The sequence below is a fragment of the Monodelphis domestica genome, chromosome 4 (assembly GCF_027887165.1).
Source record: "Monodelphis domestica isolate mMonDom1 chromosome 4, mMonDom1.pri, whole genome shotgun sequence".
NCBI lineage: Eukaryota > Metazoa > Chordata > Mammalia > Didelphimorphia > Didelphidae > Monodelphis > Monodelphis domestica.
This window is the reverse complement of record NC_077230.1, coordinates 447,758,005-447,784,663: the sequence shown is the minus strand read 5'-3', so window position 1 is coordinate 447,784,663 and position 26,659 is coordinate 447,758,005. Positions and strand designations below refer to the sequence as shown.

At 38.1% G+C, this 26,659-nt stretch overlaps 1 protein-coding gene across 8 annotated transcripts in view; it reads right to left on the bottom strand.

Moving 5' to 3' along the window:
• Nucleotides 1-2,274: 2,274 nt before the first annotated feature.
• Nucleotides 2,275-26,659, bottom strand: part of LOC100028858 (probable small intestine urate exporter) — a 61,910-nt gene continuing 37,525 nt past the window's right edge. For 7 of the 8 annotated variants that reach the window (XM_007492568.2, XM_007492566.2, XM_007492567.2 and 4 more), the window contains 9 exons: nucleotides 17,674-17,907; nucleotides 17,485-17,572; nucleotides 17,154-17,240; nucleotides 10,733-10,851; nucleotides 8,231-8,392; nucleotides 7,498-7,630; nucleotides 7,250-7,391; nucleotides 3,665-3,755; nucleotides 2,275-2,596 (listed from right to left, as the gene is read on the bottom strand). In XM_007492568.2, coding sequence (XP_007492630.1) covers nucleotides 2,462-2,596; nucleotides 3,665-3,755; nucleotides 7,250-7,391; nucleotides 7,498-7,630; nucleotides 8,231-8,392; nucleotides 10,733-10,851; nucleotides 17,154-17,240; nucleotides 17,485-17,572; nucleotides 17,674-17,907 — 1,191 coding nt within the window. In that variant the 3' untranslated portion in view covers nucleotides 2,275-2,461. The remainder of the gene's footprint in view (nucleotides 2,597-3,664; nucleotides 3,756-7,249; nucleotides 7,392-7,497; nucleotides 7,631-8,230; nucleotides 8,393-10,732; nucleotides 10,852-17,153; nucleotides 17,241-17,484; nucleotides 17,573-17,673; nucleotides 17,908-26,659) is intronic. The other variant, XM_007492576.2, reaches the window with a different exon arrangement.

Genomic DNA, 26,659 nt, shown 5'->3' with positions numbered 1-26,659 from the left:
ACAATATATGACTCATAGAAAATGCCTGAGAAATTAATTGAATGAAACTTGCTAGGTTTAAGCACACCTGTTTTTATTGATCTTCATGTAGTATATCTTACCTCTGGGCAAAGGTCCATATTTTTTTTCTTTTTTTTTTAACCCTTACCTTCCGTCTTGGAATCAATACTGTGTATTGGCTCCAAGGCAGAAGAGTGGTAAGGGCTAGGCAATGGGGGTGAAGTGACTTGCCCAGGGTCACACAGCTGGGAAGTGTCTAAGGCCAGATTTGAACCCAGGACCTCCCATCTCTAGGTCTGGCTCTCAATCCACTGAGCTAACCCAGCTGCCCCCAAGGGACCATATTTTTAACCATGTTCCAGAAACAAGAATCCCATGCTCAGATACCATCTTCTCGGCAAGCCAATTACCTCCCAAATGAGTCTTTCTTTCCTAAACCCCTTACCTTCAATTGGTATTAGTAACAAAGATACAAGCCATGTCCTTAAAGCCTTCATTTGTTGTTGTCAAGGCGCCATAATTCTTGGGAAGACTTCTCAGATTCCTTTAGGTGATAGAGCTGTCTCTCCTTGAGTCAACAGAAGTAGTCAGTTACCCTCATTTGATAAACCTTGGAAGATTCTCTACTAGGTCCCAGATCCAAAGCCCAGAAATTTCTTCTTTATACTGGGCCAGCACAGCTTCCTTAGTAACCCTGGGCAGACTCATTAACACTCCATATTGATTTTGTCTTGGTCTAGCCATGGTGGTATGGCCTCCACATCTGATGAACCAACCCTGTGGTTCTATATCTTTGCTTTGGTACAAAAGCTGCTTCTTCCAGAGATGATCTCCCACCCCACCCTTTTTTTTTTTGCAAGAATACAGTAAATAGGGGGCAGCTGGGTGACTCAGTGGATGAAGAGCCAGGCCTAGAGATAGGAAGTTTTCTGGGTTCAAATCTGGCCTCAGACACTTCCCAGCTGTGTGACCCTGGGCAAGTCACTTGACCCCCATTGCCTAGCCCTTACCACTTTTCTGCCTTGGAGCCAATACACAGTATTGACTCCAAGATGGAAGGTAAGGGTTTAAGAAAAAAAAAAACATAGCACAGTACTTGGTACATTATTTTTTAAAAATTACCTTCTGTATTAGAATTGATACAAGTTTCAGTTCCAAGATAGAAGAGAGGCAACTGGGATTAAGTGATTTGCCCAGGGTCACATAGCTAACATAGCTACGAAGTATCAGAGGTTCAAATTTAAGCCCAGGGCCTCTGCCTCCAGGCTTAGCTCTCACTCCATTGAGCCACCTAGCTGCTCCTTACCTGGTACATTGTAGTCTTTATGTCATTTCAGTCATGTCTGACTCTTTTCCACCCTATTTGGGGTTTTCTTGGCAAAGATACTAGAGTGGGTCACCATTTCTTTTTCCACCTCATTTTACAGATGAAGAACTGAGGCAACAGAGGTAAATGACTTGTCCAGGGTAACATAGCTAGTATCTGAGGCCAGATTTGAACTCCTGAAGACATCTTTCTGACTTCGGACCCAGAATTCTATCCACTGCCCGATCTGGTACACAGGAGATGGTTAATAAATGTTTTTTTCATTAATCCATACAATTAACCAATGAGATTTAGCCACCTTGTTTCACTTTGCAGTGGATATCCAGTTACCTTCCCTATATTCCTAGCCACTAGGTTCTCTTAAGGTGTCCTCAGTGTCCTCCTCATCAGAACGATTGGATTGTTCTATATGGTCTCACAATTCCTTCTAACTTGTTTACATTTCCAGCTTGTCCTCGGTATCCTCTAATTATTATTTATCAGTATGATGCCGTAGACCTGACATGATGCATTCCTGATGGAGCTATCCCAGGAGTGGCCGTCTCCACACTACCCATAGGCATGTGGTCAGCATTTCTAACAAAAAGAGCAAAAATACACTCACAGATTTCTTCTATGACACACGAGTAATTGCAATCAACTTGGTCAAGAAGAAATTGAACCTATGATAAAAGACACCAATGCAGAAGTTACCAAGGCTTCCCAATGAGTAATTTTCATGATCTGGGTATAGAGAGCTATATCTTAGGGACAAATTCAGTGCTTTTAAGGAAATAGCAATTCTTCCATCAGTTGCTGTAAGATTGCCTCCTTCCTAGATCAATGAACTCTCCCAAGGCATTCGTATAGCTCTGCCTTACAGAAGAGGCACCCAAAGTTCAGTCAAGCACTTAGGACATCTGGAGAGACTGTCTATAAAACCCAAATTAGCAGTCGGACAGCAGAGAAATTCTTTAGAAAGCTTGTTTAGCAGACACAGTTTGCATCTCAGAATAATATCTGAGAAGAGAGGTAAAAAGCAATCCAGAAACCAAACGAGCAGTTCAAGTGACTGAAAAAACAAAATGGCAGAGAATGAAAATACTTTAGCAATGTCTAGATAAGTTTTGACTTCGGTTCTCCACTCGTGACCACTCAGAAGCGAGTGAGCGTTTTCTCCTTAGCCCAGTCCTGGATGTCCGCACGGCCAAAGATTACATAGATGATCATCCCTACGAGATTTATGGCAGCCGACAGCAAGAAGACGTTCTTCCAGCCCGATATAGAGTCCTGTGGATAGAAAACGTAGACAGGTATCATTCCAAAACTTTTCTAAGTCCCAAAATTCATCCTTCAGTTAAAATGTAGAGGAGTCCCAAAGTAAAGAACCTACTATGGGCTTTTAATTTTGCATCATGGTGAAAGGGACTTTTAGTGAATGGTTGGTCACAAGAAAAAGCTTTAAAATGTGGATGGGGCAGAAGGCATCTACACTGGAATTATGGCTTGTTCTGTTTGATTTAGGTGTTTACACATTAGCTCTTGGTTATTGATGGGGAATGTAAATTATGGCTTAAATAAAAGTTGTTTATAAAAAAAATAAGTTCTGATGTGATTGCTGTTTAAAAAATCTCTAGCACTTGAGAATTGCCTTTTGGGTCATTAAATCCATTCTTAGATGAATATCTAAAAATATGCCTATGATGCCCGTGGATGCTATGATTAGAGCAGAATTCATTACAGTTTGGACCTAGCCAAAGAAATCATTATATGTACTGGTCCTAGAGCTATTTGGTTGCACAGTGGGCAGAGCTGTGGGCCTGGAATCAGGAAGGTCAGGTTCAAATTCAGCCACAGGCATGTATTAGCTGTGTGACCTTAGAAAAACCATTTAAGGCATAATTTCTCAAATACATGGAGAAATGAGTCAATTATATAAGAATACAAGTCATTCCCCACTTGATAAATGGTCAAAGGATATGAATAGGCATTCTCAAACAAAGTAATTAAAGCTCTCTATAGTCATGTGGGAAAAATGTCATTTAACTTCTATTTGCCTCAGTTTCCTTAACTGTAATTTTTTTAAACCCTTACCTTCTGTCTTGGAATCAACACAGTGTATTGGTTCCAAGGCAGAAGAGTGGTAAGGGCTAGGCAATGGGGGTTAAGTGACTTGCCCAGGATCACACAGCTGGGAAGTGTCTGAGGCCAGATTTGAACCTAGGACCTCCCATCTCTAGGCTTGGCCCTCAATCCACTGAGCCACCCAGCTACCCCACTGTATTTCTCTTTTAAAAAGATATTTGGCTAATGAAGAGTCTGAATGATTTTTTTTTAATAGATGAGATTCTGTTTTACCTTATTTATGAGGTATCCAGTAACAATGGGTGAAATGATTCCTGGTAATATAGTAAAAACTCCTCCAAGTCCCATGAGAAAGCTAGTATATCTGGAAGAAGAAAAATTTCCCATATTAAACTCATTTTTCATTTAGTCAGCCATTTAGCCATGACTCCATTATTTGAACAGCAACACATATCCCACATATTTTTAGAGAACATGGGCATTTGGCCTTTACAAAAATCTTACTCTGATGCCTCATTGTAGTATGGAGGTGACTGTGGGTCCTTCGGGGCTATGTCAACATCTGATAGGCTTTGGTAGGTTTCTACCATCTTGGGAAAACTTTTAGGACAACCATGGCAAGAACCAGCTCTGCTAAGTATGGGAAAACTCTTCATCAAGACTTGGCCATTTGGTGAAATAATTTTAGCTATGGCGACCCATGAAACAAAGAAAAAAAAAATGTATCTCAAGCTCTGTGTGACCACTTCTGTGGTAATAGAGTGACAGAAAGAGATAAGAAAAAATGCAAGAATCAAACTAGTTTGGGAACACGTATAAACTTGAATTTGAATGTTGGTACTCTAAATGTTTGACCAATGAACGACAAAGCGGCATATTGCAAGAGGAACTAAATCCCATGAATCTTGACATTTTTCTGATAAATGAAATCCAAAGAAAGAAGGGGCTGTGCAGCTAAATGGAAGGATGCCACAAGTACTCCATGGAAAGGCAAAGAAAGAACTTGGTAGAGTAAATTTAGTGTAGATCAAATAGGCATAAGAAAGTCATCTCAGTCCAATCATCTCAAATCACAGTACTCATTAATGTTTGCCAAAAGACCATCCTGTAAATAACTACAGCTTATGGATCATCACGGGTTCCTGAGAATGAAGAGGGAAGGAAATTCTATGAAGGACCCGGTAAGACCCTTTCAATTAAATCAGCCCATATTTTGATACTATGTGGCTCCAGGACAAAAAATAGAAAAAGATGAGGATGATGAAAAATATATGAGAAATCATGGTTCACAAAGGAGGAATGAGAAAGGTTAAAAGTTGCAGAATTCATAGAAATGGCATCTCTCATAAAAATCATGAGCACTATTTTTTACAAAAAAAACAACTGGGAAACCAAGTCCTCTATCCTGAATAAGGCACATGATGTTCAAACAGCAGGCAACTAAGCTGTAAGATCTCCTATTTCTATAGATGGTTGCCCTTTGGGTCTTTGGCCCTCAAAGGCAATAGATATGGAACTTCAATCTGGGATCAATTCAATTAAACAAATATTTATCAAGTACCTACTCCAGGCTGTGAGTGGAAAATCCCCTACTCATTTGTATGAGGATTAGGTTTTAATGTTCACTATAATTTTGAGTTAATCATAATTGTAATTCCAGAGTAGTTAAATAATGTTAGCACAAGTGATGATTTTAGTAGGCCTTTTGTGATTATTTTAATGTAAGTGTTAAGGTTTTGAATTAAATAAATAACTGCTTTAGCATAGGTAATCATTGTTAGTACAGACCTCAGTTCTGAGCCTCACCCTTCAAAATGGCTATATCATGCTCCTCCAGCAATTATGGTCTTAAACTTGTGATCCAGTCTATGTCACCTGGCCTGACCCTGGGTTCAAAGCCTGGTACCACCCAACACCACCCACTCTTATCATTTGTAGGCTACCTCACTCCTCCCTTGTCTATCAAGTGACTTTTGAGTCATCATCAAGTAACTTCTTCTACCAATGAAAAATACGTCCTGCTCTATTTTTACATGATCTTGGATTGTTTTTAACTTGTTATATAAGTTGGGATATTCCTTGGGGTATGTAGGAAGGCCTCTCACAGTGGTCGGGGTCTTTCAGTCTTGACCAGAAGTCCGACTTTATGGTGGGACCAGACCTCTTTCAATAAGCCTATTTCTTTATGACTTGGAGACTTTGTATGTCTTATCTGCATTCCAGGACTTAGAAATTATGCAACGAGGCAAAGCATTGTGCTACATCCTAGGCAAACAAGGAAAAAAAATGCAAAATAATTTCTTCCCTCAAAGAGCTTATATTCTATTAGAGGGATATACAGGCATTCATATATACATGTATATGTAATACATACATAACCCTTACAAACTCTTTAGATACATATAAATTAGATAGGTACACATGTACATATACACATATTTACTATATGCTATATACACATATCCAAAGGCATCAGCTGTTCCTTTAGTCCTTATTCAAGTGGTTGGTGTTTTGTTAAAGCAGCAGCTACAAGGTATTTAGCATCTTCCAAGGACATCAACAATATCATTCCTTTTATTGAAATCCTCATCTCCAATTAATTATAGCTTATCAGTAAAGGAATCTTGAATCTTTGTCAATGATTTCTGCCCCTTTATCATATCTGTGGAGATTGATACTGGTTGGTTGCACAGCATTGGCAAGAACCAATGCCAATATACCAATTAACCTTGGCAAATTGTGGGTGGTGACAGATGCCATCTACTGGTTCAATTGATCCATTTCTGGAAAAGGTTGAGTAGACACCCGCCATTTAGACTCAACTGAAAGACAGTTGGCAGTTCTGTCTTCATATCTCTTATCCCTTTAAATTTCAACTTGTTGGGTGGTCTGCTCCTAATCACAGTGAAGTGATTGACAGAGCACTCACTCAAAGAGTAGTAGCTGATCATCCAGGCACCTACCTCAGGGTATATGATACATATAGCACAGAATTATTATAATATGGGGCAGTGTTTGGTTTCATGAGTTTTGAGGAGCTTGCTAATTTATGACTTTAAACACTTGGTATTCATTCTCTCCACATGTGTAGCTCCTATAGCTCTTTAGATCATCTTTGAGAATAGCTATAGCCAAAAAAAAAAAAAGAAGAAGAAGAATCGTTGCCCCTTTATGTACTGGGTGACAAACTCTGCATTTGACAAGGCTGGTCCTTGAGTAATGGACACAGGCTTCATCACCAGTCCTGCACTTAAAGGGTTTCTAAATTGGTAGAAAGAGTTAGAAGGTCAAGCATGTTCTGCTTCCATTATAGATGAGAACTATATGTCACCTCCACCTGACTATGTAGCATCAGAACACGACTTTAGTGGGAGATTCCTTTAGAAAAAGGATAGTAGTAACAGTAAGCCATATTTACTTATCAATTTCCAGTTTACAACAGAGGTGTCAAACACAGCCCTCAACACTCCCAAGTATGGTAGAAACCGGATTAAAAGGCAATTGGGAAATATTGAACAAAATAAATAAAATGTAATGAAACAAAAAGTGAATGTGATTTTCTGAGTCACTATGCAGTCCACAGGAGTCCTTAAGTACAGTTCAGTGGCCCCTGTTTCTTTTTGAGCTTGACACCACTGTTTTACAAAGTCTTTTCTTTATAACAATTCTGTGATCTGGGTACCATTTGCCCCATTCCACAGATTTGGAAACTAAAACTTAAAGAAATTTGGACTTTTTCAAGGTTATATGCCTAATGTAGTAGCTTGGACTTGACCCAAGCTTTCTAGCTCCAAGGCCAGTGCTCTTTCCACTATCCCACATAGCATAAGGAAGAGGGGAAGAGGCTGGGAGCCCTACCTGGGAGCGATATCTAGGGAATTAATCATGAATCCAGAGTAACACAGGCAGCTTATTCCCATAGAGAGCATCAGTAAGGTAACAGCAGTGATGGAACTGACGTATGGCACAGCTGTGATGAATACTGATGGGAGAAGCATTCCTGGGGAGCAAGGACACAAAAAACCATGCACATGTTGTTGGGCAAATTTTGAGGTGTACTGTGAGAAATGCACTAGGATTAACAGCTTAGACAGAAATGTCCTCACCCAGAACTGTGAAGAGTTTCCGGACCACCACTAGACTCAGAATCTTCTTGGACAAGAGGAAATCTGCCATTTGACTTCCTAGGGTAATACAGATCCATGCAGCTATAGAAGGCAGTGCACTGAGAATCCCATTCTGTGAGACAAAAAAATGTGCCAAAGACAACATGGGTCCCAGAAATAAGATGCTCAACCACCTAGACCAGTGATAGTGAACCTTTTAGAGACCATGTGCCCAAATGGCAACTCTCATGCCACATATGAGCTACCCCCTCCCCTTAACCCAGACAGGGGAGGGAAGAAGTGCTCCCATTGGGCTGATGGGCAGAAGGGTGGATGATGTGAAAATTTGTTTTTAAGCACAGTGAAGAGGGGGACGGGACAGTTCCCTCTGGCACACATTCCATAGGTTTGCCAACACAGGTCTAGACTAATCTCAAGGACTGTCTTGGGTGAAGTTGACAAGTCTTATATTTGACTCACCCAGTCTCATCTTTCTGTACCCATCTTTATCTTTTTGATTAAATACCCCAATATCTCACAAGCTTCCATATCACCTATGCTTAGCTGCCTCAATTTCCTCATATTTCAAATGGGAGTGCTGGATTATATGATGTCTAAGGTCCCTTCACATTCTGTAATTCTAGGGTTATGATGTCGGCTTCAGAGAAGGTGCCTGAAAATTGACTAAAAAGGCATTCAGAAAGATAAAAGAAATCAGAGATTATGTACTCACGTTTCTGATGTCAAAATCAAACATAATGTTTATCAATAGTGGCAGTGATATCGTCAGATTGGTGACTAACCAGAATCGACAGAAGCCAGTGATGATAATGGCCCAAAGTGGGAGGGATCTGATCATGGCCTTGATGGGCAAGGACCAACTGGGATTGCTGTTCTAAAAGGAAATACAGTAGTCAGCATGGAGAACAAAGCCTGATGGGGGAAGTTTTGTTTGAAACAAGGTACCGGTACTCATGCCACCCCTCACCACTTCTGACCAGAACTGTGACTAAGAATATTTGTATCAAGGGAAAATGCAATGAGAGATGAGAAGAGAAAGGTATTGGGAAAGTCCCATTGAAGTGTAGTTATATAGGAAAAGGTGCAGCCTGTCTTTCACAGAGGCTAACTCTCACACTAAGGAGCTAAGTGCTATAATAGGGTTTGAAGTGGGCAAGCCCACGGCCAGTTGTGCCAAGGGTGCGGAGGACTCTAAGGCAAAGTACATGGATAGTAGTCACTGCTAGAAGGAAGAATTCCCTCTTCCCTTTCCCACCCATTTTGGCATCCTAGGTTAAAGCTCCATTTGCTCTCTTTTATTTAGTGCCCTGCTTCTGAGAAATCAAAACCCAGATGCAAGGTAAAAGCAACAATCTGGAAAATTAGTGGCATCCTCTTTTGAAAAGGCTCTAAGCCAAGAAATAGCATGTCTACTCTTGAGTCTCAACTCTACCATTTATTTATTTATTTTTAAACCCTTACCTTCCATCTTGGAATCAATACTGGGTATTGGTTCCAAGACAGAAGAGCGGTAAGGGCTAGGCAATGGGGGTTAAGTGACTAGTCCAGGGTCACACAGCTGGGAAGTGTCTGAGGTCATATTTGAACCTACCATTTCTAGGTCTGGCTCTCAATCCACTGAGCCACCCAGCTGTCCCCTCAACTCTACCATTTATTAACTTTGTGACCTGGAGTGAGTCTATTTCTGGGTCGAAGTGCTTTGGTTTTTTGTTCTGGTATGATAGTGGGGATAACAATGACTATACTCTCTAAGTCACAGGTTAAGGAATCAAGTGAGATCATTTCTATTTTAGGACGGTTATATCTCTGGCATCAGCTGATGAGCATGGCACCATATTTGAGGTTAGAAATACATAAAGCTGAGATCCAAAAGAAAGCGTTTTATGGCCAAGGAGGAGAGGTTGGAATGTTGAGAAAGACACTCTGTGCTGGCAGTTCTGAAGTGACAGCTGAGATGATGGTTTTCAACATTCCACTTGGCTCTTCAAGGCATGGCCATAGTTTCTTTTTTTTTTTTTTAAACCCTTACCTTCCGTCTTGGAGTCAATACTGTGTATTGGCTCCAAGGCAGAAGAGTGGTAAGGGTAGGCAATGGGGGTCAAGTGACTTGCCCAGGGTCACACAGCTGGGAAGTGTCTGAGGCCAGATTTGAACCTAGGACCTCCCGTCTGTAGGGCTAGCTCTCAATTCACTGAGCTACCCAGCTGCCCCCCATGGCCATAGTTTCTGAGAGAGAACCAACAGAAATTACATAAGATTTGAAAAAAGAGGGAGAGAGAAGAGTTTAAGGACCGAGAAATCAATATTATGTTAGGGACAGAGATAGACTGCTTTGGCTCAGCCAGCAAGATTTCCCTAAGAGGACTACAGTGCTGCTGGACAAGGCTCAGCTGATGAGATGAGCTGTAAAGCAGAAGAGCTAGAAGACATGGCCCCAGTGGAGCATGTTGGCAGGAACAAAAGAGACAGAAGCAGATTCTTTCTGCACCAGGGTCTTTCCTGGGTGTACGCCAAAGGTCCTAGGTAGGCAACGAGTCATTTAAACCTGAGATCTGTCAACTGACTGTGGCCCTCTTGGGGATCATGAGCATTTGGAAGATCTGGTTCATTGCATGATCCAGTTTTGTCACTTTGGCTTTGGATGAGGACAGCGAATCAGGCTTAACCCTTTGCTTTAGGAATCCTGGTTTGTGCCATGTCTGTAGACTGAATCTGGGAAAAATTGTGCCTGAGTAGCCTATACATTAGTAGTGTGAGTGTACTTGGGATTCTATTCCTTTTGTTGACACTATACTTATGAGTAAATATGCGGTATACTGTATAAGTATGGTGGACTTTATTTTACGTTCCTAGGAATGAGAGTTGAGATGTAGGAGATTTAAGGAGGAAAAAAAGAAGTTTTCCTGATAGAATCAGAAGACTCAATAGTGGTTCTGATTGGGTAAATCCACACTGGAAACACCTGTTGATGGAAGGCAGAACTAGAGAGTGGAATTCTGCTTCCACATAGAGAATCAGAGTGATCTTGGCACTGGCACAGCACTTGAATGGAGTTCACCATCACTAGGTGAACCTGGAATTACTCAAGTTTTCAGGCTTCTCATGGTGAAGGAGAGCGGATTAAGACTAGCCATGCCACCTGGTGGTTTACTATCTAAAGCACTTTGTAAACAATTAAACACAGTATAAATGTTAGCTGCTTTTATTCACATACCTCTCCAGCCAATGAAAAAGTGATGTATTCCTTTTCACTCTCACTTATATAGGGGTGGTTTATGGGGTCATCATAAACCAGAGAAAACCAGATAACACAGCACACACAGCCAATTCCTCCTAAGAAAAACAGTACCAAATTCATGTCAATGGACTTCTCCCTTTGGTAGGATTTTGTCCTATGTTGGCATCTCTCTCTCCCCCCGTCTCTCCTCTCTGTCTCTCTCCATCTTCTTCTCCCTTTCTAGCTTTATAAATATGTATATTCCAAATATATATCCATATATAATCCATATCAACATATTTGTCTCTATATGTATATCTAGATCCATATTTATATGTGTAATATCCATATCTGCATTTTTGTTATATTCATATTTATAAACATCATCCCTCTCACCAATATCTGCCTCTATATTTTATGTATAGCCCTAATGTTCAGAACTCGCTCCCCTCCTCATGGGTCCATCTCAAAGTCTTTCACTATTCATTTCTCTTCCAAACCCACTCTGTCATCTCAACTCTGTAACCAAAACATTTCTTCCTTCTCTGAATCTAGTTTTGCTTCTTTAAGATTGGGACTTGTGGAATCCCATAGAACCAGAGGTGGAGAATTTCTGAGTCTGAAGGGACCTCAGGGTCAAGGTGGTCCAACTCATATCTGAAAAAGAATTCTATCTACAACATGCTGGATCTCCCATTTGCTAGAAGAACTGTAGTGCTTGGGACCCCACTACTATATGAGTTAGTCCATTTGGTTTTCTACAGTGATGCACATTAAAAAGTCACTGTCAAATGCATACAAAATAATTCCAAGAGGGGACACTAACAACTGATGGAATCAGAAATGATCTTGTCTAGAAAGAGTCACATGAACTGAAGAAAGTGAAGGATTAGAAGAAACTGATGTGAGGAAGAAGTTCATTGTAGGGGGATAAACCACACTTGGAGAACAAAAAGTTGGCCAGTTTGGCTACAATATTGAATTATGAGGGTCAATAATATGTAAAATCTGGTTCTTTGCCTTCTAGTCCAATCACCAACAATATCTACTGCCATTGATGGACAGGTAAGTCCCAAAACTCTTGGAATAGCAAAGTCCCCCAAACTACCAGCTCTGCTACCAGCTGTCCCCTTCAGACATTATCCAAGAAAGCAAAATGGATCTCTAATTCCAGTTACTGTCACTGTCAATGCTAACCCAAAGCTACCAGTGGGGCAGGCAATCCTAATTGGTTGCCTGCAGTGCTAGGCAGTGCAGACACCAATAAGATCCCCTGAAGGAGAAAAAGAGAGGGGCATATGTTAAACAATTCAACTTTGACTACTACCTCCCATCAGACCTAAGTTTTTCTGGGATGGGAGGCAGAAGTTAGCCTGGAAGCCCATCCTCAAGAGCTCTGGAAATAGCAATCACTTGGACTACTGATAGCTATCATCAAAGGAGAAATCATTGCAGAGAAGTGGCCAGCATCCTAGCTCCCAGCACCACTGCTTGCTGGCCAACTGACAAATGAAGGTCAATAAACTCGAAAGCTCTAGGAATAGCAGCACCTCCTTCCCTTGGTCTTGTTCCAGACCACCAGCTCTTCTTCCAATCCATTCTCTGCAGACATCATCCAAGGGAACCATCCTTGTGAACTCTCAGTAACCTCTGCAGGTGCTATAGTCCCAGTCCCAGTCACCATACTATCCACAGCTACTGGAGACCCAAAGAAGAAAGTTCTCACCTTAAGAACATCCCTGGCACTGTCAAATGGCTCAAGGTCAGAAAAAATATATAGTTCCATTAGTGGAAATGATACTAAAGAAGATATGTTGTCTGGTATTTATCATATGCCTTGTATAAGACCAACTCTTCTACAAGGGAACTTGATTCTAATCCTTCCCATCTTTTCCAGTAGATTCCTCTCTCTCATGACTTCTTCCTTCCCTGATACCTTCAAATTTGCCCATCTCTCCTATCTTTAAGAAACTTTTACTAAAGCCTACTATTTGCTCAAGCCATAATCTCCTCCCTTTCTCAGTCAAATGCCTTGAAAACATTCTCTATACTCATTTGTATTATCATCCTCCTCCTCCAAATGATACTATCCTCTAAAGTGTGAATCTTGAAATTTCTCAGACTTATGAATGTTAAAAAAAATTCCCCATTGGGGAATTCTCCATTGGGACAATTCCCTACTTCATAAGGTTGGGTCAAGACCATTCCCCATTTTAAACAGTGAAGCTACTTAGATCTAAAATGTGAGAACTCTACTTAGATCAGAAATGTGAAGACCTCTACTCCACCCATACTTAAGCCATGCCTATTTTTAGAATTAATACAATGGGATGCTAAGTACCTATAAAGGTCAGGCAACTTGTGAACTTACAAGGAGCAAAGAGGAAAAAACTTACTCAGAGATTCTAGCCTACTCAGGTGTGGATTACTAAAAGGATTAGTCTATTCAGGTGTGAATTCAGAATGGGCTGTCCTTTGGAAAGTGTCTACTGTGATTAGTAGATGGAAGAACTTCGGGGAGGTTACATAGGAGAAAACCCCCTATATAAGAAAAGGACAGGCTGTTGAGATAAAGAAAGGCTCTAAAACAGTCTCTAAGGAGGCTGTTAGAAGGAGAGTGCTCTAAGGATACACAGGCTCTTGACAAAGAGTCTCTAAGGAGGTTGTTGAGAGAAGGACAATCTCTAAGGAGGTCTCTCAAGGGAGGTTGACTCTGGCTGGAACTCCCTCTGGGGAGACTCTGTCCCCCTGAATCCTTGCTTGAACAGATCTTATGGTGAGTGATTAAGGACTGACTGATCTTTTCTTTTAGGGCTTAGGCCTGGGTTGGCCAGGACTGCCTGGGCCGCCTGGGCCGGCCTATTCTTTTCTCATTTATTTCCTTTCTCTCTCTCTCTCTCTCTCTCTCTCTCTCTCTCTCTCTCTCTCTCTCTCTCTCTCTCTCTCTCTCTCTCTCTCTCTCTTTCTTTGATTCCTCATTGTATTATTAATTAAATTCTCTATAAAACCCAGTTGACTTGGGTATATTCATAATTGGGAATATTTCCCTGGCGACCACCTTATATTTGATTTAAAACAAGACACTGTAATGAAAACATATTTTCTGCGGTCACAATTTACTCACCCACTCTTATATCTACTACAATTTATATCTGCCACTATTTTAACTCTTACAGTTTATGACCTCAACCATTTTAATTATTACAAAAGTTACCAATGATCCTTGGAAAAAATCCACAAACATTTTACTTGCCAAATCTGTTGGTCTTTTATTATTCCTCATTCTTGTGTCTATCTGCTGAGTTTGACACTATTGCTTACCCTCTCCCTGTGGATACTCTCTCTGGGTTTTTGTGACACAATTTTCTCCTGTTTCTCTTTCAACCTATCTTACTGCTTTTTCTTGGTCATCTTTGATGATTCAAATAACTCCAGTGGCTTACCATGGTGTAATGGAATCATGTGGCTAGATCAGCACTCAAGAAACTACTTCAGCAAATGGTCTCCCTCTACACAGTTTCACTTGCTAATCATATCAGTTCCCATTATTTTAACTATCATCTCAATAGTTGATTATAGTCCCAGTTCCAGTCTCTTTTTAGGACTTAGTACCCTGTCATCAACTACATTTTGGACATTTCAAATTGGATGCCCAAGAGGGTAACATTTACAAAATGTAATTATTATCTCCTCCTTCCTGAACTTTTCTGCTTTGTAGAAACTATCACCGTTCTTCCAATCTCTCATGGCATTCTCCTGAGCTCCTCATTCTCTCTCTCCACACATACAGTTGTCAAATTTTGAGATTTTTACCTTCAAAACATTTCTTTTATCTGACCCCTTTCTCCACTCAAAAAGATGCCACTTGAGTTTAGGCTTTCATAATCTCTATTATTGCAATAATCTCCTATGTAGTCTTCCTTCTGTGAGTCTTTCATTGCTCCAGGCCACCCTACACACTGCGACCTAAATAATTTTCTTTAAGTTCAGATCTCATCACATGAACCCGCATACTCAGTCCATTACATTGGCTTCTGATTGCCTCTAGAACCAAATATGAATTATTTTGTTTAGCACTCAATGTCCTATACAACCTGTCCTTTGACATTACTCCCCTTTCTCCACTCTGTGATCCAGCCAGCTTGGCCTTCTTTCTCTTCCTCACACAAAGCAATGTTCCTCATAGAGTTCCTATTTTCCTTAGCATACAACTCAAGTGCAATAAATACTCTGCATAAAATCTCTCCTCATCCCCCAACTAGTGTTTTCCTTTCAATACAATCTTACATTTATCTATTTTGTGTAGATTTCTATTTATTCACTTTGTACTGATGCTTCTAGCTCTTTCTCCATTAGAATGAAAGATCACTGTGAAATTATTTCTCCTTATATTTGCAGCATTTAGAATGCTGGCACTTAATAAATAATTGGTTAACAATAAACAAAATTCAAATGCTTTTTTTATTCACTCATTCAAGCCTGGATGCTTTCTTTCATTTAATCTGGAAAGACAAGTGGGAGGAAACAATGGAAATAAATCCAGAAACCTGACCAATAAGTAAGACAAATGATCAGAAAAATAATAAAGATAAATTTTGTGATTATTTCAGTAGATTCAGAAAAATCCTGTGATGAAATGCAACACTGTTGTGTTAAAAAAAAAAAAAACCGAATATGTAGGTGTGGTCAAGCCCCTTTTTAATAAAATTTTAAAATATATTAAAAACCAAGAGCTAGCACTGTGTAATAGTTAAAATTAAACCATGAGGCTGCTAGGAGCTTTAGTAGCTTTACATCAAAGTAGTAATAGTAAAGAGAGGGAAATGTAGGAAAGTGGTAGAGTTGATTAACTGACTACCCTATTTACCATTTGGTGGATTGAAGCTCACCACCAACAGGGGTTCCTTCAGGTTCCAAGCTCCAGCCAGAAGAGAGTGAGAGAGAATGAGCAGCACCTTGGTCTCCCCTTATAAGCAATTTTCTCCACCCACTAGCTCTCCCCCCATCACATCTAAGGAACCAATCATAGTTCCTCAGTTTGCCTGGCAATTTGCCCAGGGGGGAAAGTGCCTGTGGGATCAGTTTCCCATCTCAGTTGGTTTCAACTTCCTTTCTCTGAGGACCTCTCTATACCTGCACATCTCAATGGTAAAGGATCTTCAGGTACCTGGTTGATGACATCAAACAAAGTGACATAATGGGGAGGGAAAATCCCTTCCCACAACTGTTTGTAGTGAAGAAACTTTATAAACTTTCTGAGTACAACCAGAGAGTAGAGTAAAGATACCCCTTTTCCCACTCATATTTTATATAATTCTAGAAATGTTTTATTAGGTCTCTTTTTCATCTCTAGTGATATATAGACTTTTTATGTATGATTATTCTGGATGTTAGCTAGGTGGCACAGTGACTAGAGTGCCAGGCTTGGAGTCAGGAAGACTGGAAATCAAATCTGGTCTGATTTATTATAATTATATATAACATATAAATATAATACATAAAATAAACTATCATGATATTATATTATGTGTTACATAAAATATGATAGTATAATATATATTATAATATTTAGGTAAATTAATTATATAATTTTATCATTATAAAATATAAACATAGCAATTATATTAAATTAAGTATATCCTATTAAATGTATTAAATTAAATAATTACATTAAATTAAAGAATGGATAAATATTAAATATATTTTTTATTTAAAAATTAAATTGATAAAAATTAAATGTAAAATAAATTAAATAATAAAATAAATGAATTAATAATATTTATATATTAATGAATTAATAATATAAATATACATAAATTATATATAAATATATACATGTAAATATATATAAATGAATTGTTAATATTTATATATTAATGAATTAATAATATAAATATACATAAATTATATATAAATATATACATGTAAATATATATAAATGAATTACTAATATTTATTAATTAGTGTGTTTACTAGTTATATCACCATGGGAAAGTCACTTAACCTTTGTTTGCCTCAGTTTCCTTATATATATAAAATGGAGATAATAATAGCACCTACCTCTCAGGGTTATTGTGCAGATCAAATAAGATACTACTTGTAGGGGGCAGCTGGGTGGTTCAGTGGATTGAGAGGCAGGCCTAGAGATGGGAGGTCCTAGGTTCAAATCTGGCCTCAGACACTTCCCAGCTATGTGACCCTGGCCAAGTCACTTGACCCCCATATCAAATACAAAGTGGTGATTCTAAGATGGAAGGTAAGGGTTTAAAAAAAAAAGATACTAATTGCAAAGTGCTTAACACAGTGCCTGGCACATAGTAAGTGCTATTAGGGTTTTATTTTTTCAATCACTAAGGGCATCAGATATCCAGGTATACTTCCTTTGAAAATAGAAGCATTGTGAGAGAAAATCACTTACCAAAGATATAGAAGATGTATGGCCAACCTAGGGATTGACAGATGAATCCACCCACCAGGAGGACAATGAAGCCTCCCAAAATTGCACCTGAGTAGAAGATAGCAAGTAAGTTCTGAGTATTGGACGCCAAAGATTATTAAGATGACAATAAGGCCATTGGACAGAAGGAAAGTGAATAATGGGCAAATTGAGGGAAAAGAACACAAATAACAGTTTCCAGAATTCTCCTTCCATTTATATTCCTATTTTTAAGAGTATCTTTTTCAGCAAATAAAACCCAGAAGAGATAGTGATAAAGAGGCACGGGAATGCCACAATTTTAACTTCTTACCAGATGATGTAATGCTACTTATTCGACTCCGTTCCAGTGGTGGAGCCCATTTCACCCAGAAAGATGGCGAAGTTCCAAGTTCCATTCCCTGAAAAGAAGAAAATAAGATTGTTTATTTATTTATTTGCTTTTTTTAATCTCCAAAGAAAGTTGAGGCAAGCTACTCAAATTTAGCACATCTCTTAGTACCTGAGCCATGCCCTGGGCTGTCCTTGTGAGAATGATGTAAACCACTCCTTGAGCGGCTGCTAATGGTAGTAAGAGGCTGAGAACTGAGGAGATGAACAATCCAATCATGAATATTTTCCTTGCTCCAAGCACTCCAGCGAAATACCCACTGGGGGTTAATGTGATGATTTGACCATAGGTGATAGAACTGAGTATTATTCCCTGAATTTCTGGGCTCCAGTCATATGTAGGGACCTGTAAGGCAGGGAGATATAATTTCCAAATGGCCCACGTAGAATAAATAACCATTTTTATCAGTGCTCGAGTCTTCCTACTAGAACTATAATTGTGGAATGCGAAGCATCTTTGCATAGTGGAAAGAATGCTTGAGTTAGAGAAGTTGGGTTTGCTAGTCCCCACCAATGTAATCTTCCTATTCTTCCACTTCACATTTCTTTTTTTTTTTTTAATTAAAACCCTTACCTTCCGTCTTGGAGTCAATACTGTGTATTGGCTCCAAGGCAGAAGAGTGGTAAGGGCTAGGCAATGGGGGTCAAGTGACTTGCCCAGGGTCACACAGCTGGGAAGTGGCTGAGGCCGGATTTGAACCTAGGACCTCCCGTCTCTAGGCCTGGTTCTCAATCCACTGAGCTACCCAGCTGCCCCCCCACTTCACATTTCTTGACCTCTGTTTCCACATTTGTGAAATATGGAGTTGCATTTGATCATATCTAAGGCCACTGTTGGCTTTAAATTCTATATTCCCTCCCACTTCCATCCAACAAGGGAACTCTATTTTTATTTTCCACTCTTAATAAGTAATTTTTTAAAATGTAATTTCATTAATTTAATAAAATAATTTAATTTTTAAATTATTTTAATTTATTAATTCATTAATTATATATTATTTTATATATTATATACATAATATAAATTAAATTAATTTAAAATTAATTAATTAGTGAATTAATTATAGATAAATAAAAATAATTTCTACAGGAAGATGAAGTGAGTTGTATAGAGGAAATAGGAAAGAAGACGAGGTTAGAGGAAGAGAGGGAGAGAAAGTGGAATTATAAAGAGTACTCTGGAAAATCTGGCACACTTGGGGAAAAGAAGGACATTTTAAGGAAAAAGGTCAGTCTCCTCAGTTATCCCATCCCACTTAGAGCCAGTGACAAGATGTTACCTTCCAATATCATAACCAGGTAAGAACACTTCTCCATTGAATCAAAAGAATTGCTGGCTCTCGATTAGATTAAAAAAATAAAAGCCCTATTGACCCAGATGCCGTTGAAAGCCATTGGGTAACCTGAGGTAATGCTGAATGGAATATATGTTCGGATTACTTGAGACAACTTTGTCATGTCCTGTAGATGACCATAAAATAGCAGAATACTTTGGGAGCCACAAGTGTCTAGCAGCTTAGTGGCTAAGTTACCGTGAAGGAATTGTTGGGTAGAAGAGAGCTCCCCTGCCCCAATCCTCTTGGCCAGAATACTACTTCATGAACTTTAGAGAATTTGAAGTTTTGGAGTTTTTCAGCAGGGTCTGCATTAGAAGCTAAGAATCAATCATTAATAAACATTTAATAAGCATCTACTAAGCAACAGGCACCATGCTAAGTGCTGGGGATACAAAAAAAGGCAAAAGGCAGTCCCTGCCTTCAAAGAGCTTCCAATCAATGGGGGAGATAACATGTAAATAAATATATAAAAAGCAAGCTATAGGTAGGATAAATAGAAATAATTAATAGAGCAAGGGCACTGGAAATAAGAGGAGTTGGAGAAGGCTTTCTTTAGAAGATAGGATTTTAATTGGTATTTAAAGGAAGCCAAGGAGATCAGTCATTGTAGCTGAGGAGGAAGAATATTCCAGCCCTGGGAGACAGCCAGAGAGAATGTGAGGAGCTGAGAAATGGAGTATGTTGTTTGTGGAGCATTCAGGAGGCCAGTATTGCTGGATCAAATAATATGTATTGGGGAGTATGGTGAAAGAAGGCCAAAGAAAGTAGAGGGGGGGGGGTCTAGGTTATGAAGGGCTTTGAATGCCACCATGCGTTTTGTATTTGCTCCTGAAGACAAGAAGCCCCCGGAGTTTATTGAGTAGGAGGACAACGTGATGAAACCTTAGTGGCTGAATGGAGAATGGATTGGAGTTGGAAGAGACCTAAGGCAGATAGTCTCATCAGCAGGCTATTTGTAGTCATCAAGACATGAGGTGATGAGAGTCTTCACTATGGTGGTGGCAATGTCAGAGGAGAGAAAGGAGCATATATAAGCAATGATGATAAGGTGAAATAGACAGTCTGTGGCAATAGCTGGGGTATGGGGAGTGAGAGATGGGGAGGGATCTATGGCTCCTAAGTTATAAGTTTGAAAGCCTGGGAGGATGGAAAGGAGGTTGGAGGCTTAAGGAGGAAAGATAAGGAGTTCAAACTAGCCAGGGAAGAGCAGATTTGAAGCTCTATGAAAAGCTTGAGAGTTAAGCTACACCATGTTTAAGGGGAATAGAGGACTCCAGTAAAAGGAATCCTAGCAGTCTTGAGTTCTTCCTTTGCTTTCCCTTGGAGTCTCTATGCTGATGAGAGAATATGTCACAGTCTTTTGGGGGCGGGGTAAAGATAAAGTAGTAGTGGAAAGTTTCTTACCAATTATTTTTAATTAATTAATTAGAATATTTTTCCGTGGTTACATGATTCATGATCTTTCCCACCCCTCTTCCCTCCCTGATCCCAGAGCTGACAAGCAATTCCACTGGGTTATACATGTATCATTGTTCAAAACCTATTTAGATATTATTCATATTTGCAGTAGAGTAAACATTTAATGCCAAACCCCCAATCATCTACCCATAGAACCACATGATCAAGCAGTTGTTTTTCTTCTGCGTTTCTACTCCCACAGTTCTTTCTCTGGATGTGGATGGCGTTCTTTCTCATAAGTCCCTCAGAATTGTCTTAGATCACTGCTTTGCTGCTATAGAGGACTCCATTATGTTTGATTGTTCCATAGTGTATCCATCTCTGTGTACAATGTTCTCCAGGTTCTGCTCCTCTCACTCTGCATCACTTCCTGGAGGTTGTTCCAGTTCACATGGAATTCCTCCAGTTTATTATTCCATCACCATCAGATACCACAATTTGTTCAGCCATTCCCCAATCCAAAGGCATCCCCTCATTTTCCACCACAAAGAATGCAGCTATGAATATTCTTGTACAAGTCTTTTTCCTTATTATCTCTTTGGGGTACAAACCCAGCAATGCTATGGCTGGATCAAAGGGCAGACAGTCTTTTAGTGCCCTTTAGGCATAGTTCCAAATTGCCTGCCAGAATGGTTGGATTAATTCACAACTCTACCGGCAATGCATTAGTGTCCCAATTTTGCCACATCCCTTCTAACATTTATCACTGTCCTTTGCTGCCATATTGGTCAATCTGCTAGGTGTGAGGTGGTACCTCAGAGTTGTTTCTATTGCCTATCTCAAGGCTCTCTATCTACTGAGCCACCAAATTGCTTCCAACAATCCATAGTGCTTAAATTTCTTCACTTTGTCTCAATGTCTGAGAAAAGTCACAATGTTCTACAGAACTTTAATGTATACCAAGCACTATAGCTATATATGAGTTGTTTCTATTTACATTTCTCTAACCAGGAGGGATTTAGACCACTTTTTCACCTGATTATTGATCACATGATGGTCTAGTACAAGACCAAGGGAAGGAGGTGCTGCTATTCCTAGAGCTTTCGAGTTTATTGACCTTCATTTGTCAGTTGGCCAGCAAGCAGTGGTGCTGGGAGCTAGGATGCTGGCCACTTCTCTGCAATGATTTCTCCTTTGATGATAGCTATCAGTAGTCCAAGTGATTGCTATTTCCAGAGCTCTTGAGGATAGGCTTCCAGGCTAACTTCTGCCTCCCATCTCTATAGCTATATAATTTCATTCGATACTCAAAACTACTTTGTCATGTAGGTGCTGTAATCATCACCATCTTATAGGCCAGGAACTTGAGTATGAGAGTAATTAAATAATTAGTCCACAGTCATAAAGTGAACAAGTAGATGAGAAAGGGTTTGCACTCTGGGCTTCCTGACTCTTAAGTCTAGTGCTTGCTTTATCATCTCAAATCACCTGTGACTCCGAATTACCTAAGCCGATAACCTTATTTGCTCTCAATTCAATTTTGTTTCATTTTCAGTCCAGAATTCTCTTCCTCCTTATTCCCCATTCTCCATCCACTGAGAAGGCAAGAAAAAATTACACTGTGTATAGTCGTGCAAAACAAATTCCTGCATTAGCGATGTCCACGAAAACCAGAAAGAAAGGGAAGAAAATATGCTTCAGTCTGTTCACTGCAGTTGGTTAGCTCTGAATCCGAAGGTAGATAACTGGAGGTTTCATCATGAGCCTCCTGGAATTGTGGTTGGTATTTGTGATGATCAGAGTTACTATCTTTCAAAGTTGATTATCTTTACCATATTGTTATTATTATATACATTGTTCTCCTGGTTTGGCTTATTTCACTTTGCATCAGTTCATACAAGTCTTTACAGGCTTTTCTGAAATCACTCCCTTCCACATTTCTGACAATCTAACAGTATCCCCTTGTATTGGTATACCAGAAATTGTTCAGGCACTGCCCAGTTGATGGGCATCCCCTCAAGTTTCTAATTCTTTGCTACAGAAAAAGAGCTGCTATAAATATTTTTGTACATATGGGTCATTTTCCCATTTCTCTGATGTCTTTGGGGTAGAGAGCTAGCCTCAGTCTCACTGAATCACTGGGCATACACAGTTTAACAGCTCTGGGGGCACAATTCTGAATTTCTGTCCAGAATGACTGGACTAGTTCACAGCCCTACAACAGTGCATTAAAGTACCTGTTCCCCCATATTCTCTCATCATTTATCATTACTTTTTTGTCATCTTAGCAAATCTGGTAGCTATGAAGTGATCCCTTAGAGTTTTAATTTTTATTTCTCTAATTATTAGTGGTTTAGAGCATTTGTCATATAGAAATTGATAGTTTTAATTTCTTCCTTTGAAAACTGCCTATTTACATCATTTAACTATTTTTCAATTGGAGAGTAGATATTATTCTTGTAAATTTGATTCAGCTCCCTATACATCTTAGAAAGAAGACCTTTATCAGAGAAACTTATACCAAGATGCCCCCTGCCAAGTTTCTTGATTCATGCATTAGTTTTGTTTGTGCCAAAAAAAATTAGTTCTATGTAACCCAAAGTATCTATTTTACCTTCTAGGAATCTCTTATCTCATTTGTCATGAATTCTTCCCTTTTCCATAGGTCTGACAGGTAATTTCTTCCATATTCCACCAATTTCCTTGAGGTGGGAACCCTTTTCTCCAAATCACAGACTTGTTTTGAGCTAATCTTGGGATATGGTGTGTACATTGGTCTATATCTAGTTTTTGCAAGACTCTTTTCCAGTTGAAAGTTTTTGTTAAATAGTGAGTTTTTACACAAATATCTAGGATTTGGTGGTTTGTCTAAATGTGGGTGCTCATTTGCTTCTGCATATTGTGTATCTAATCTGTTCCACTGATCAGCCTCTACATTTCTTGCTCACCATCAAATAATTTTGACAATTTAGTTTTGTAGTATAGTTTGAGATCTGGTACTGCTAGTCCTATTTCCTTCTCTTTTTACATTGGTACCCTTGATAGTCTTGTGCTTTTGTTCCCCTACTTGATTTTTTTCCCTAGCCCTATAAAGTGGTAGATTGATTAAATGAGTAAATTACCAAAAATTTACTGGATAAGTAAATTAATTAAAGTAGTATTATCATTTTTATTTTAGGGGCATGGCCCACTCATCAGCCATCAATATTTTCCCAATCTTTAGATCTGTCTTTATTTGTGTAGTGTATTTTTAAATTACATTTACATAGATTCTATGTATATGTTGGAAGTTAGACTAAAATATTTTATACTGTAAATAATTTTTTTTCATTTTTTTAAAAATGAATTTATTTATTTGCAGGTTACATCAAATTCCCAGGCATCTCCCTCCCCAGGCCAACAAGAGAAGGCTTCATTTGACAAAAACAAACACATATATATAAAACTATGCCTTGCATATTTCTATTTATCAGTTCTTTCTTTAGAAGTGGACATTCGCAAGTTAATCTTCAAACATTATTTCTGTTACTGTATGTTTTGTTTATTTTATTTTTCATAATTTCATATATTTTCTCATGTTTTAAAAAATGAACCTGTTTATCGTTTCTTACAATACAACAGAATTCCATCACATTTATATACAGCCTGTTCACCCATTTCAAACTTGATGGGCATCCTCTCAATTTCCAGTTTTGCCACCACAAAGGGAGCTGCTAAAAATATTTTAAAACATGGGTTCTGAGGCAATTAGGTTCTGCCAGAGTGGAAGAGTGCCAGGCCTTGAATCAGGAGAACCAGGGGTCAAAACTGGCCTCAGAAACGTCCTATATGTGTGACCCTGAGCAAGTCACTTAATTCCAATTTCTAAGAGAGAAAGTAAGAGTTTATATATATATACATACATATATATATATATATATATATATATATATATATGCTTTTTCCTTTTTCCCTGATCACCTTGGGAAACAGACCTAAAGTGGTATTGCTGGGTCAAAAAGAATAGTTTTATTACTCTTTGTTCACAATTCCAGATTGTTCTTCATAATAGTTAAATCAGTTCACAGCTCCACCAAAATGTTCAATAGTTATTCAAAAACAAAATTTCTCTTCATAATTCTTCCTACTGGATTTTGTTGGCAACATACAAAAATGCTGATTTGTTAGAGTTTATTTTTATTTTGAAAAAAGTTTTTAATTATTTCAATGACTTTTTGTTTACTCCTTAAAGTTTTCTAAATAAACCATCATATTGTTTGCAAAAAAAGTAATAGTTCTATTTCCTCTTTACCTACACTTATTCATTCAATTTCTTTTTATTTTCTTATTCCTCTTTGTCTTGTCTTGCTATATCTAGCATTTTTAATACAATATTAAATAGCAATGATGATAATATATATCCATGGTTCACCAATGACCTTATTGGGAAGACTTCTAAATTATCTCCATTTCATCTAATGCTTTCTCTCAGTTTTAGATAGATACTACTCATTATTTCAAGGAAATTTCCATTTATTCTTATGCTTTCCAGTGATTTTTAGCAGAAGTGGGTGTTAGCAAATAGATTTTTCTGCATCTATTCACATATATAAATATATATGTATTTGTTTTGTTATTTATATGATTAATTATGTTTATAGTTTTCTTTATATTGAACCACTCTGCATTCTTGGTGTAAATTCAGCTTGGTTATAGTGTATGATCTTCGTGATTTATTCATGTAGTCTCCTTGATAATATTTAATTCTCTTTCATCAACATGTCTTAGGGAATTGATCTATAATTTTCTTTCTCAGTTTTCACTCTGATTTATCCACTGAGATCATATTTGAGGCATACAATGAATTTGGTAGGACCCTTTCTTTAACTATTAAAAAAAAACACTTTGTAGAATATCAGAGGTAATTGTTCTTCAAATGTTTGGTAGAATTCACTTGCAAATCCATCTGGACCAGGGTTATTTTCTATTGGGAACTAATTTGTAGTTTATTCAATTTCTTTTTCTAAGGTAAAGTTATTTAAGGCCCTATTTCTGGTTGTGTTGTTCTGTATCATTTATATTTTTTAAAATATTGATACATTGCATTTAGTTTGTTAGTTTCATTTTATTTAGTTGGGCAAAATATCTCCAGATAATTGTTTTTATTTCTTTGTGATTGGTTGTGAATTCACCTTTTTTACTTTTGATACTGACAAGTTTGTTTTCTTCTTTTTAATTGGAAAACGAGGGGATGCCCTTCAATTGGGAAATGCCTGAATAAACTGTGGCATATGTTGGTGATGGAATACTATTGTGCTCAAAGGAATAATGAACTGGAGTGATTCCATGTGAACTGGAAAGACCTCCAGGAATTGATGCAGAGTGAAAGGAGCAGAGCCAGGAGAACCTTATACACAGAGATGGATACACTGTGGTATAATCTAATGTAATGGACTTCTCTACTAGCAGCAATGCAATGATCCAAGACAATTCTGAGAGACTTATGAGAAAGAAGCTATCCACACCCAGAGAAAGAACTGTGGGAGCGGAAATACAGAAGAAAAACATCAGCTTGATCACATGGATTGATGGGGATATGATTGGGGATGTAGACTCTAAATGATCACCCTAGTGCAAATATCAATAATATAGAAATAGGTCTTGATCAGTGACAAATGTAAAACCCAGTGAAATTGCTTGTTAGCTATAGAAAGGGGGTAGGAGGAGGGGAGGGAAAGAACATGAATCACATAACTATGGAAATTTTTTCTTAATCCATAAAATAAAATTAATATTGAAAAAAATTTAATTTTTTTAAAAAGAAGATATTTACAACACAATACTTTGCATAGATGGGAGGTTCATAAGTGTGATACATTGCACATACTGGATATACTGATCAATTATGCTGTTTCCCCTACCTTTTGTTTTAAAAAATACTGTAAATTTTATATTATAAACATATATTATATTACATATATGAAATGTATATATTGCATACATAATGTATATAATATAATGTATGTTATTTGTGTTGGATGTCTCTCTGAGAGAAGAGGGGAATTGGAATGATGTAAAAATAAAAAAAAATTTTCTTAAAAAAGCAAAAAAATAAAATAAAAATGTCTTAATTTTATTTCTTAATTCAATTTTTTACTATACTTTAAATTTTGTTCATCTTCTTGATTTTCAGGATTTCCATTTTGGCATTTAATTAAGAGTTTTAAATTATTTTTTTTTCTTTTAGTTGCATACACAGTTTTTTGACCTGCCCTTTTTCTCTTTTATGGATGATGACTGGGTAATCTATACCCAAGAAACAGATATTTCCTTTTTATTCCTAATCATTATAATATCCCAATAACATTCTCTAGAAGTTTATTA